Source organism: Colletotrichum phormii (genome assembly GCF_030913505.1).
Source record: "Colletotrichum phormii strain CBS 102054 chromosome Unknown BDP81scaffold_12, whole genome shotgun sequence".
NCBI classification, from domain to species: Eukaryota; Fungi; Ascomycota; class Sordariomycetes; order Glomerellales; family Glomerellaceae; genus Colletotrichum; species Colletotrichum phormii.
Genome location: NW_026851454.1, coordinates 831,828 through 843,995, shown reverse-complemented (window position 1 = coordinate 843,995; position 12,168 = coordinate 831,828). Strand labels below are relative to the sequence as shown.

The 12,168-nt window shown below is 55.1% G+C and overlaps 4 protein-coding genes across 4 annotated transcripts; 2 read left to right on the top strand and 2 right to left on the bottom strand.

Moving 5' to 3' along the window:
• Positions 1–528: 528 nt before the first annotated feature.
• Positions 529–3,653, top strand: BDP81DRAFT_321468 (family 20 glycosyltransferase; the record flags this gene model as incomplete). The annotated part of the gene is made up of 3 exons (XM_060584612.1): positions 529–948; positions 1,099–3,043; positions 3,106–3,653. 3 exons carry the CDS (start codon positions 529–531, stop codon positions 3,651–3,653), a joined length of 2,913 nt encoding a protein of 970 aa, XP_060444284.1.
• Positions 3,654–4,901: 1,248 nt separating this feature from the next.
• BDP81DRAFT_407280 (uncharacterized protein) lies at positions 4,902–6,474 on the top strand (the record flags this gene model as incomplete). The annotated part of the gene is made up of 8 exons (XM_060589002.1): positions 4,902–4,980; positions 5,116–5,346; positions 5,436–5,487; positions 5,541–5,726; positions 5,793–5,880; positions 5,943–6,110; positions 6,161–6,207; positions 6,277–6,474. 8 exons carry the CDS (start codon positions 4,902–4,904, stop codon positions 6,401–6,403), a joined length of 978 nt encoding a protein of 325 aa, XP_060444283.1. The 3' UTR covers positions 6,404–6,474.
• A 201-nt stretch (positions 6,475–6,675) lies between these two features.
• Positions 6,676–7,684, bottom strand: BDP81DRAFT_490561 (uncharacterized protein; the record flags this gene model as incomplete). The annotated part of the gene is made up of 4 exons (XM_060595287.1): positions 6,676–7,067; positions 7,256–7,337; positions 7,393–7,519; positions 7,656–7,684. The coding sequence occupies 4 exons, from the start codon at positions 7,682–7,684 to the stop codon at positions 6,676–6,678; spliced, it is 630 nt and encodes a 209-aa protein (XP_060444282.1).
• A 1,263-nt stretch (positions 7,685–8,947) lies between these two features.
• On the bottom strand, positions 8,948–11,410 carry BDP81DRAFT_490559 (glycoside hydrolase superfamily; the record flags this gene model as incomplete). The annotated part of the gene is made up of 2 exons (XM_060595286.1): positions 8,948–11,235; positions 11,296–11,410. The coding sequence occupies 2 exons, from the start codon at positions 11,408–11,410 to the stop codon at positions 8,948–8,950; spliced, it is 2,403 nt and encodes an 800-aa protein (XP_060444281.1).
• Between the last annotated feature and the right edge of the window lie 758 nt (positions 11,411–12,168).

Below are 12,168 nucleotides of genomic sequence, written 5' to 3'. Positions count from 1 at the left end.
GCCCCAGCTCAGGTCCAGCCTCCAAGCGGTCAACCGTCTTTTAGTCTGTCTTTGTCCGTCACTTTCTGAGGAAACTACCGAGTAGTCTCTCTCTCTTTCCATCTTCCCATTTTTGCCTTTTCTTCCCTTCCTCTCAACTTCACCTTCACCTTCACCTTCACCTTTCACTACTAGACGAAGCATCACCACCCTCACTTCATCCCTTCATCCAGACCCTTGTCGCAGGGTCACATTTCCCACTTGAGGCTCGTCTGAATAATCTGCCCGTCTCCCCCCTTCGGCCTCTTTCTCCTGTCCCCTGTACCTCGGGACCGCCGCTAAGCCAAACTCTACACGTCCCCCCCCCCCCCGGCACAACACCACACTCACTACACTCAGCACCACCACCAACCCCCCTTCAGGCTGTAGAGAAGAGAGACGCAGCGTCGCAAGAGAACAAAGAAAAGAGAGAGAGAGAGAGAGAGACAGAAATAACGAGTCATGGAGCAGCAAAACTCCCCCGCGCCAGACTCGACGGCCGTCAATCCTATGCCCGTCAACCCCGCCAACCCCGTACTCAGAAGCATCGCCCTGTCGGACGCCGTGACGCCGGGCATCCACCAGCACACGTACAACTCTGCCGACAGCTCGCGCGCCCAATCGCCCAGCGGTAGCAGCTATTTCCCTCCCTCCAACTACACAACCAACGACTCTCACACTCGCACAAGCAACATCACCAGCAACCCGACATCGTCACCCTCAAACTCGTCGACAAATAACACAAACAAGGTCCCTCCGTCGCCAGGTCCCGGCGACATCCTCAAGCGCATGACCCTCGCCGCCATGGGCCGTCGCGAGTCCCTCTCCCAGATTCGCAGCGCCAACCCAGACCTGCAGCTAAGCGGCAACATCATCTCGGCCACCTTCAACATTCCCCATTCCCTCAAGTACCGCAAAGGTTCCGACTGGGTGAGTTTTCTATCGTCTTCCTTCAACAATCGCTTCCATTGTCCGTCCCTACAGCTTCTTCTCCCTCAATACCCTCAATCGCGCTCCTCCACCATCTATCTCCCTTGATCGCGATCCTGAATAACCCCGCTGACATCATGGCCCTCACAGGAATTAAAGGCGCGCCGCGGCCAGTCCGCCCTCTTCGACTCCTTTGCCTACCTCTCTTCCGACGAGACGCCCTGGAACCACACCGTCGTCGCCTGGACCGGCGAGATCGATACGCCCCAAGACGTCCTCTCTCCGCCTGGCACCCCACCCGCCACGACCGTACACTTCTCCTCCCTCAACACCCTCTCCGCGCCCATCCCCATCGACAGCGATGCCCGCCTGCCTACGCCGCCCCCCAGCGAGGGCCTCTGGCTTCCCAAGGAGGACCAGGCCCGCCTCGAGACCCAGCTCGCCCATAACAAGACCATCAAGACGGTGCCCGTCTGGCTCTGCGACGACGATGAGCAGCAAGAAGAGGGCATTCTCCTCAAGGACCAGAGCCGCTGGCGCCGCTACGCTGAGCACGATCTCTACACTCTCTTCCACTACAAGCAGCACGAGCCCACCGACGGTCGCAAGGAGCGCCTGCAATGGGCCGACTACTACCGCATGAACCAAAAGTTTGCCAACCGCATCATCGACCTCTACAAGCCCGGCGACATTGTGATTGTCCACGACTACTACCTCATGCTACTGCCCAGCATGCTCCGCCAGCGTGTCCCTAACATGAACATCTCTTTCTTCCTTCACTCGCCCTTCCCCTCCTCCGAGTTCCTGCGCTGCCTGCCGCGTCGCAAGGAGGTACTCGAGGGCGTCCTCGGCTCGAACCTGGTCGGCTTCCAGTCCTACAGCTACTCGCGCCACTTCTCCAGCTGCTGCACCCGTGTTCTGGGCTTTCCCTCGGATAGCGGTGGTGTCGATGCCTACGGTGCCCGCGTGCAGGTCGGCGTCTTCCCCATTGGCATCAACGCCGACAAGTGCGAAATGTACGCCTGGACCGACGCCGTCACCGAAAAGTACGACGCCCTCAAGAAGCTGTACGAGGGCAAGAAGATTGTCGTGGGCCGTGACCGCCTCGACTCGGTTCGCGGTGTCGCCCAGAAGCTCCAGGCTTTCGAGCGCTTCCTCGAAATGTACCCCGACTGGCGCGAGAAGGTCGTCCTCATCCAGGTCACCTCCCCCACCAGCATCGAGGAGGAAAAGGACGACGATGGATCCGAGAGTCGCATCGCGACCCGCGTCAACGAGCTCGTCATGCGCATCAACGGCATGTACGGCAGCTTGGGCTTCTCCCCCGTCCAGCACTACCCCCAGTACCTTAGCCAAGACGAGTACTTTGCTCTCCTCCGCGCCGCCGACATTGGCCTCATCACCTCGGTCCGCGACGGCATGAACACGACTAGCATGGAGTATGTCATCTGCCAGCGCGAGGGTCACGGCCCCCTCATCCTCTCAGAGTTCAGCGGTACCGCTGGTAGCCTCAAGGACGCCATCCACATCAACCCCTGGGACCTCAGCGGTGTCGCTGTCGAGATCAACAATGCCCTCACAATGACCCCCGAGAAGCGCTTGCACATGCAGGCCAACCTCTACAACCATGTCACCACCCGAAACGTCCAGAGCTGGATCGATAACTTCATCCGCAAGCACGTCCACGTCCTCGGCACCCAGAAGAACGTTGCTGCCACCCCGCTCCTCGACCGCGCCACCCTCCTCAAGACCTACCGCGATGCCGGCAAGCGCCTCTTCATGTTCGACTACGATGGTACCCTCACCCCCATCGTCCGCGAGCCCAGCGCCGCGGTCCCCTCCGAGCGCGTCCTGCAGACCTTGAAGGCCCTCGCCAGCGATGAGCAGAACGCTGTCTGGATCATCTCGGGCCGCGATCAAGAGTTCCTCACCCAGCACCTAGGCCACATTGCCGGCCTCGGCTTCAGCGCTGAGCACGGCAGCTTCATGAAGAACCCCGGCTCCGATGAGTGGGTCAACCTCGCCGACGAGTTCGACATGGGCTGGCAAACTGAGGTCATGGCCTGCTTCCAGTCCTTCACTGACAGAGTGCCCGGTACGTTTGCAATGCCTTTCACTGAACTCCTATCAACAAGAACATTTGCTAACATGGACAAGGCTCCTTTGTCGAGCGCAAGCGCTGCGCCCTCACATGGCACTACCGTCTTGCCGACCCCGAGCAGGGCATCCACATGGCCCGCGAATGCCAAAAGGAGCTCGAGTCAACGGTCGCTCAAAAGTGGGATGTCGAAGTCATGGCAGGCAAGGCCAACCTCGAGGTCAGGCCGACGTTCATCAACAAGGGCGAGATTGCGAAGCGCCTCGTACACACCTACAACTCGGCACCCGCGTCCGAGAAACACCCCGGCCCTGTCGAGTTCGTCCTCTGCCTTGGCGACGACTTCACCGACGAGGACATGTTCCGCGCTCTCAACGGCCTGTCGGGCACCGAGGTCCAGCACGAGCACATCTTCACCGTCACCGTCGGCGCCAGCACAAAGGTCACCCTTGCAAGATGGCATCTGCTGGAGCCCGAGGACGTGGTTGAGTGCGTCGCGCTGCTGACCGGAGTCGGTCTCGGCGGCGAGGCTCACGAGCACTTTGGTCAGGTCAACTTGGCTGCTCTCAGCACTGTCGAGGGACACATTCCCGAGTCGGAGAAGTGACTGAAGAAGAAGCCAAGTAAGCTGTGATGGAAGAATAGCATACAGCTGGGGGAGTCATGCAGCCGGGAGTATGGATAGAAAGCGGCATTCTTGATTTTTTTCAGCCGCCGGTATTTGCGTTGTTTTTTTGTTTTTGTTTTTGTTTTTGTTTTTTTACATGTTTTGATATTCATACACACACACGCCGATGAACAGAGCGACAAGTCATCGAGCAACATGGGGAGGTAGTTGATACGAGGCATGATGCATAGGGCTCAGCATGGGAGCGGGACAGCCCAAAGAGACGGGCTAGATGCATATAGACTATATTCTCATCCTACACATTGGACCTGATGTCTGTGTTTTCAATCTGGTGTTCGTGATGCTTCTTTCACATGCACCCAGCACTCCAATTCGGGTGTGTGTAACCGCCCCAGAAAACAACGTCACATTGACAGCGGCTGTGCTCGAGATCGTCGGATCTACAGCCCGGTCCCTGGCATACGCTCGGGCGGCATGGCCGAAACTCAATTCAAGCTTGTTTGCTCCTTGGGACGAATCGTTTGTTCAAGATTGGAAATGTTTGGATGAAACTGGCAACCCGATTGTGAGAAACTGACTGCGGCTGACAGATTGACAGCACCACGAACTCGTTTCCTCTCGCGGTGATGGGCAATTTGTGATAAGAAATATTGGCAATTCCCCAGAGAGCACGTTTGCGCAGGTTCAAGATCCCAGTCGTGTGGATCTCGTTGGCGAATACTACAATATTTCGCCGGAGAGGCCGTTCTGGATGCTCTTCGTAGGGCAAATATTGTCATCTCTCATTCATCATGAGAGTATTGCGATTTGATGGTCGATGCGACAAGTTGATAGTCGTGAAGAACCAAACATCTCAAAGACTCGACTTTGCTCAATTTATCCATCATCTCATCAAAACTGACCTTCCACTCACCCAGTCTTGTCTTGGCACATCCTGAAATGGCGATATCGGACCCAGCACCGCTTTCGACCTCCCTCTTTGAGCTTCCTCTTCCGAGCTTGGATTATCAACGAGCACATTAAGAACCCTTGCTCGCACGAGAGGCGGGACAACTGATACGCAACGCTGGAGACTGGGCAATGTGCGCAGAGAAGTGTACGATGAGTTATCGCGATGGTTTAAAAGCCGGGATGCGCGCAATGCTAGTCACTATGCCCATCGCGATGCGCTCATCACTTGCAGCAAACTTGTGAAGGCGAAGGTGAAGTCTATCGCCGAAAGCCACGATGCGCTGCCTTTGGATCTTGTCCGCCCTCGCCTTAGTCGGCAAGGCCACCGCTCAAGATACAACCGACGAGGACTCTCGTGAGATTGAAGCAAGTCGCTTCATCATTGAATTCGCCAGCGCAAGTCTCATCCATCCCTGTGAAGCTCCTCACACTAACTTCAAATAGGGCACCCACACAAAAACCAAACGCGACGAACTCTCCTCCTCCACAGGAATCCGCGTCCTCAAAACCTACGACTCATCAATCTTCTCCGGCGCAAGTCTAGAAGCAAACAACCACACCCTCGAATCCCTCCTCGTCCTCCCGGACATCGTAGCCTTCTGGCCGAATACAAAAGCAACCCTCATCGCCCCCGTCAAGCGCCAAGTCGCAGTCGACCCGAGCGCGGCATCAGCGCACGCAGTTCACTGGGCCACGGGTGTCGATAAACTCCACGAACAAGGTATCCGCGGCCAGGGCGACGGGATCCGGGAGAGACGCCGAGGATTAGGTACAGGGCGGAGATTGTGCCCAGTAACATCTCGGCGAGAGCGTCGATACCGAACGACATTGTGCTGGGTCCCGGAGAGGAGAGGAGGGCAGAGTGAGTATCTCTCTTTCGATCGCCGTTATTGAACGTGATGCTGACTTTATCAGGTTTGTCTTTGAGGTGCCTGAAGGTGTCAACCAGACAGCGCTCCCAGCGTATGGTAGCCGCGTTCTTGTCAAGGGCAGCAAAGGGGAGACTGTCGGCGTTCCGTACCAAGGACTTGCTTTCGACTTGCAGAAGCAGATGGAGAGCCCTTTCCATGGGACCTACCCGTGGTTGAGGTCGACGAGCACGTACAGCAACAAGACGACATGAGTTCGCCACTGATGAGGTATGAGCGAGGCTAACTCGAGGCACAGCTTCAGTTTCGAACTCGCCAGCGGTATACAGGACTTCCCCATGATGTTCATGAAGGTCAAATGGGGGACAAGAGAGGTTCGGTGGGATGTATGTCATCTCTAACACCCAAAACCTTTGCAGTCCAGATTGATATTAATCCAGAGCGCCAGATCTACGAATCCGACTATGAAGAGGCCCGAGACTGGGAATACCCTCCCGTGCCTGGAAGACAAGGCTTCATTGGCTCGGCCACGTCCTGGACATCTGCTGGCAAGACGTCAAGCTTCCACCCTGCTCGTCACAACGCCAGCGACATTTTCTCATTCCCAGAGACTGATGTGGCGAGGAACGCGTTAACGACGGGTGGGTCACAACGACGTATTACTAGTTTGGCAAGTTGAGTGACGGGAGTGTTATGACACCGGGGAACTACACGTGAGTTCTTATTTCATCTTCACTAGCAGGCGATGGACCTTGGATCATACGATGCTGACCTGGATATAGCATGAGGTTTGCGGTTCTTCTACCCTTTGCTGATCCTCAGATAAGTGAGAGCTGGAAGGGTCTGACGGCCAAGTTCACGGTGTTGCCGAAAGCCGGGAACAGCAAGATCAGCAGAAGGTGGTACTGATGAAAGCTAGTTATTCTCTGTAAGAACGTTGTAGGTAACTAAGGTAAATAAGTTGGAGCCCCTGTAGATGCATCATTGGCCTTGAGCTCCTCCTCGCAACGGGTGTCCCGTCACCATGTTAGTCGTGCCTTTGTAACTCATATTGGAAACCCATTCCCGAGTCCCTCCAATGCACATCCAGCCCCTTCATGTTCATCTCAGGTCCGGAATCGTCTGGAAGCAAAATTCAGGGACCTCTCTCGTGTCTCCAATGCCCGCCCAGGTATCTCAGATCACTGAAGCCGTGAGATACGATCGTCAACAAGCTTCATCATGCAGTCATTGCCAAATTTGGGATGCTCCTGGCAAAGAGTTTTGAACTCAGGCATCTGGAGATTCTGCTTCCTGACCCATGACTTAGCTAGCGTAAGGTCCAGGAACCTCTCCTTGAGGCTGTGCGTGCTGTCCAAATCTTCGTAGTCGGTGTAGATCAGGCGGCCGGCATTAAGCCAATCCTGGCGGTCGGGGTGGTAGGGTGCCCCTCGTGCTCGCCATGTCAGGTTTCTGAACTCCCGCTCGGCGCGAGAGCAGAGGTTCTGCATAAGGAAGTAATCACCTAACGTCCAGAGCTGTACGGAGGTGTGCAGGAGGGTGTTGTTCTGCTCAGCGCTGTGAAAGTCGAATTCTGTTCGTCCAAAAATCTTTTATTAGCCAACATACTCCAAGTTATTCTTAGTGAAGCTTGAGATATCGAAGAAATGCATGTTGCATCTAATCAATCTGATTGAAAGCCAGTTGCCGTTCCCGTCCATCCTCATGAAAGAAGTGCAGGGGAGAATAACCAATATGAGAGAAGGGGAGGAATCTGCTTACCACCGGTGTAGATCCAGGAAATGATCCAGTCCATCTGTTGTGCAGTGAAGCAGGTGATCTCGACAATGCCAGCTTTGGCCTCCTATCAACAGGTCAGATCTGACGTTTTCAATCTGTCTGTGTTCAGGTGAAAATACCGGCCAATCGCCAACCAACCATCTCATGAAGTATTTGGAGCGGCCGCACAGGATGGACTTGTGTAGATTCCACGTTTTGCCGTCGCACCTGACCTGGCAGTCTGAGAATATGCCAGTCTTGAGGAGCCTATATATATTCCAGTTCGTCAATGTCGATCCTTTCAAGTGATGAATACGGTCTGATGTATTCCCAGTCGAAGAAGCTGCGTCTTCGCTGAGCCTAACATGAGACCAACCCGGACTTCGGGTCGCTCTTGACTCACTCTTCATCGCTCCTTCCGAAGCTGCTCATGGTGATGACCTATCGTGTTTGTGGCACAAATGTGCTAATGATGTTGGAATAGGTTTCGGAGAAGACTTTGTAGCTGATTCGAAATTGCCACTGTTGAATCAAAGCCGTTATGTAATGTCTTGCGTGTGGTATCAATGTGCTGATGGCGTTGAAGGAGAAGAGGGCTTTGAAACGGTATGTCTGGCTGAAGTAGACGTTTGCGCAGAGCCTGAATACAAAGTCAGCCCATCTTTCCGGATGGCTCTTTCTTGGAAAGACTTACTGTTGATCGCTGCTTCCGAGGCCGCTCGTCACGATGGTGTCCTGTCTTTTGTAAGCCTGTGCTGTAGTTATTGATAGGAAGAAGCCGCGATGATGGTAAAGAAGTTGGAATAATGTTGAAGAAGTCGCAATGTTGAAGAAGTCGCAATGTTGAAGAAGTCGCGATGTTGTTGAATAAGTTGAAATAATATTGAAGAAGTCACGATGTTCGAGAAGTCGTACGCGCAGTTCCATAACCACGAGGCCGGCAATGGCGTTACCAGGGATGAGCTTGCTGTGATTGAGCTCACGGGTAAAGTGCCCGCAAGAGTCATGGACGATGTGGTCGTGGGGGTACTCGGGGCAATGGATACGATTGCTGTAGCGCCATGTATAAAATCGTGATGCTGTTGAAGAAGTAGTGATGTAGTTGAAGAAATTTGCATCAAAATGTTGAAAAAGGCACCAAAGAAGTCTTTTCAGCTAAGGGAAAATAATGCCTCTTAACCAAAGCCTTCATGTGTTGTAGTAAAGAGATGCTGTTCTCGATGAAAGAGGCCTTGAAGAAGGCTTTGTAGCTGAAGCGAAACTAATACCTCTGAATCACAATTTTGAGGGGCAGGACCGGGATTGTCTAGGTCGCTCTTGGGTTTGAATGTGTCATTTTGTTTCGTTCCTTCTTTTTTTCCGGACTACAATAATCTGAATATTATGGACTGGTTCATTCATCGGAGCACAGAACGATGCCATGGTGAATATACGAGTGAACCAAGCCTTGCCTTCACTTCTTGTGTCTCGAGTAATGTTCAATACGAGTCAACTTAGGTGTATTTTGGTCACTTATTCGTCATGGGATACAATAATTCAGGAGCAAAATTTTAAAACATGTTGTAAAAGAGAATGAATTGCAGCAAGAGGTATCTAGTCTATATCTATAGCACAGCGAGTCCGATCAAAACGACAAGCACAGTTGACTTCCAAAAAAGTATGTACAAAGAAAAAAAAACTCAAAGTTGGTCTGCCTTAGATCGTGATGTCCGCCGAGGCGCGGATGTCGCGCGAGCTGGAGCCGACAGAGAAGGTGTACTTGCCCTTGGCAATAGCCCACTGCTGGGCAACGGTGTCCCAGTAGCTCACATCGCGTCTGCGGACGCTGAAGGTCACGTCACCGGAAGCACCGGGGGCGAGGTTGAGCTTCTCGAAGCCGCGGAGGACGCGAGGGGGCTGGGCGGCCTCGGAGGGGAAGCTGATGTAGAGCTGGGCGACCTCGGCGCCCTGGACGCCACCGTCGTTCTTGAGGTTGGTCTTGACGCTGATGACCTCCTCGAAGAGGTCCTCCTCACCACCGGGAACGAGGGTACCGGTAGGGTAGATGGAGGAAGCGGCGGTCTGGTTGGTGACCTTTGCGTCGACCTTGCCGTAGGTGAAGGCGGTGTAGCTGAGGCCGTGGCCGAAGGGGTAGCGGACGGTCATGTTCTTGGAGTCGAAGTAGCGGTAGTCGATGAAGACACCCTCGGTGAAGTCGCAGTCCTCGGTGTAGCAGAGGGAGACGGGGTAGTCGTCGGCGTCCTTGGCGATGGTGTGGGACAGCTTGGCGCTGGGGTTGACGTCGCCGTAGAGGACATTGGCAATAGCGTTACCACTCTCCTGGCCGAGGAGACCAGAGTAGATGACGGCGGTGATGTTCTCGTTGTCGATCCAGGCGTCGAGGATGCGGGGGCCGGCGGTGTTGACGACGACGACGGTGTTGTTGCAGTTGGAGGCGACGGAGGTGACCATGGCATCCTGCTCGTCGTCGTAGAGGAGGCTGCGGTCACCACCCTCACCGGAGTAGGAGTTGATGAAGGCAATGCAGACCTCGGAGTTCTCGGCGTAGTTGGTGAAGGAAGGAGTCATGGCGGTACCCTGGCCAAGGTTGCCGAGACCACCGCCGCCGCCACCGGTCATACCTCCGCCGGTGCTGTTACCGCCAGTGCTGCCGCCCATGCCGCCACCGGTGCTGTTGCTGGAAGAACCGCCGGGAGGGCTGCCGCCACCGCCAGACATGCCGCCGGAAGAGGTGGAGGTGTAGGTGTTGTTCAGGAGCCACCAGATCATGCTGTTGTCGTCAATGGCGCGCTGGGTGATGGCCTGGAAAGGGGTAACCAGGTAGGGGAGCGAGAGCTGACCGGAGCCGGTGCCGGAAGCAAGGTGACCCTGGTAGACGTCGCTGTCGGTACCCTGAACGCTGAAGGGCTGGTTGGGGCCGGCGAGAGCAGGGCCGGCGTGGGCTCCGAAGAGGGAGATGGTGCGGGGCTTCTGGAGGGGAAGACCGAGGCCGGAGGTGTTGGAGTTTTTGAGCAGGACAATAGACTCGCCGGCGACCTGGCGGATGAGCTTGGAGTGGTTGCCGCGGACATCACGGTACTCGGTGGTGGAGGCCTTGGAGGGCTGCTTGCCGTCGTCGAGGCCGACGTAGTAGTATCCGATGACGTTGCGGACCACCATGTCGTCGAGGCGGGCCTGGGTGAAGCTGCCGTTGGTGATACCGGCGCTGAGGATGTCCTCAGTCCAGTACGTGCTGGAGCCGTAGTCGAGACCGGCGTTGGCGGAGCCGTAAGAGGTGGACTGGGAGTTGACATCGGGGAAGACGAGACCGAGGAAACCGAATTCCTTCTTGAGGAGCTTGCTGACGAGGGCGTTGTTCTCGCAAGAGAGGGTGTCGTTGACGCGGGTCATACCGCACATGACGGCCATCATACCGGCCTGGACACCGTCGGCAAAGGGCCAAGAGTAGAGCTCGTGAATGGTCTTGTCGTCGGCGTTGGAGGAGTAGACGTTGGTGGTGGTGGCAGAGATGCCGGAGGATCGGTTGGTCTCCTGCTCGTTGAGGAGGAAGTGGCGGCCACCGGCGATGACACCGGCGGAGTTCATGCCGGAGATGGCCTTACCCATGGCGATACCGGTGAGGTAGGGGTCGGAACCGAAAGTCTCGGGGGTTCTTCCGCCGTAGGGGGTGCGGCCGAGCGGGCCGGCCTCGGGTCCGTTGATGAGGTTGTAGCCCATGCCGTAGAACTCGTCACCGATGGCCTTGAACTGCTCCTCGATGAGCTGACGGTTCCAGCTCATGGTCAGAGCGTTGGCCATGCTGAAGCCGGAGACGTAGAACTGGTAGTTGATGCCGGAAGCACCATCCTTATTGTTCAGAGCGGTCCAGGTGGCGTTGCCGGTAACGCTCTGTCCGGTGATGATGGAAACCTTGGCGGCGGTGTCGAGAGTGGCGACGAAAGCCTTGGCCTTCTGGTAAGCATCGTCGAAACGGCCGAGGGAGACTGTTGGAGAGAAGTTAGATACAAGTGGAAAGCTGTCACATGTTAGAGGCGTCTACATACCATATCCGTCAGCGAGAATGGCGTTGGTAAGGGTGGAAGAAGAGTTGGATGCTGCAGTAGTAGAAGAAACGAAAGAAAGAGCGGCGAGCGCGCCCGCAGAAGTAGAAACCTTCATGCTGGGCAAAAAGAACGAATGTTTAAGAGTGGATGAAGCAAAAGAATGAAACTGGTTGATGGGTGTTCATCTCAAGTCTACATCTTGGCGAAACGTCTGAACTTATATCAAAAGTTGTGTCCATGTTTTCCCCTGTTTTCCCATGTTTGCTCCTGTTTCCTATGGATTGTAGTTTCATGCTCCGCCGTCATCGTTGCGCGGCCGATGGGGCGATAGCGCCGACGTCCCGAGTTTACCTCCGTAGTTCGTGGTGATGATGATCCACGGTGAGCCCCATCTATCGGCGAAGTTCCACGACCCGGCATGTGGGGGATGCTCCCGGTCACCGGGCTGAGATCTCGGCCTTATTCCCATGGTCTTGTTCATCGACACAGTAAATCACCTGAAGAATGTCAAAACCACATTCGTTCGAATTCTCAAGGCTCGCTGTATTTTCTGCATATTGTCTTTCGATTTTACAACTATTCTACGTTGCGCTGTTGACCATCAAAGCGTTGGTGTTGAACTTTGTAAGCGGCGGCGGGAGGCGATATCGCGCGTCGCACAGGAGAATCACGATAAATTAAGGCTGCGAAGCGGGCCACATCTGAGCCAAATCTCTAATGGCCTTTAAGTGTCTTTATCATGGAGCTTCCGATTTCCCAGGGTCAAATGTATGCGAGAATTCTTTTCCAGGGCGGCGGAAAACCCGGGCCCCATACCGGGAAATCCGAAATCTACGTCGGCGACGCGTGGCTGTCTCCGTAGAGGAGCTGGAG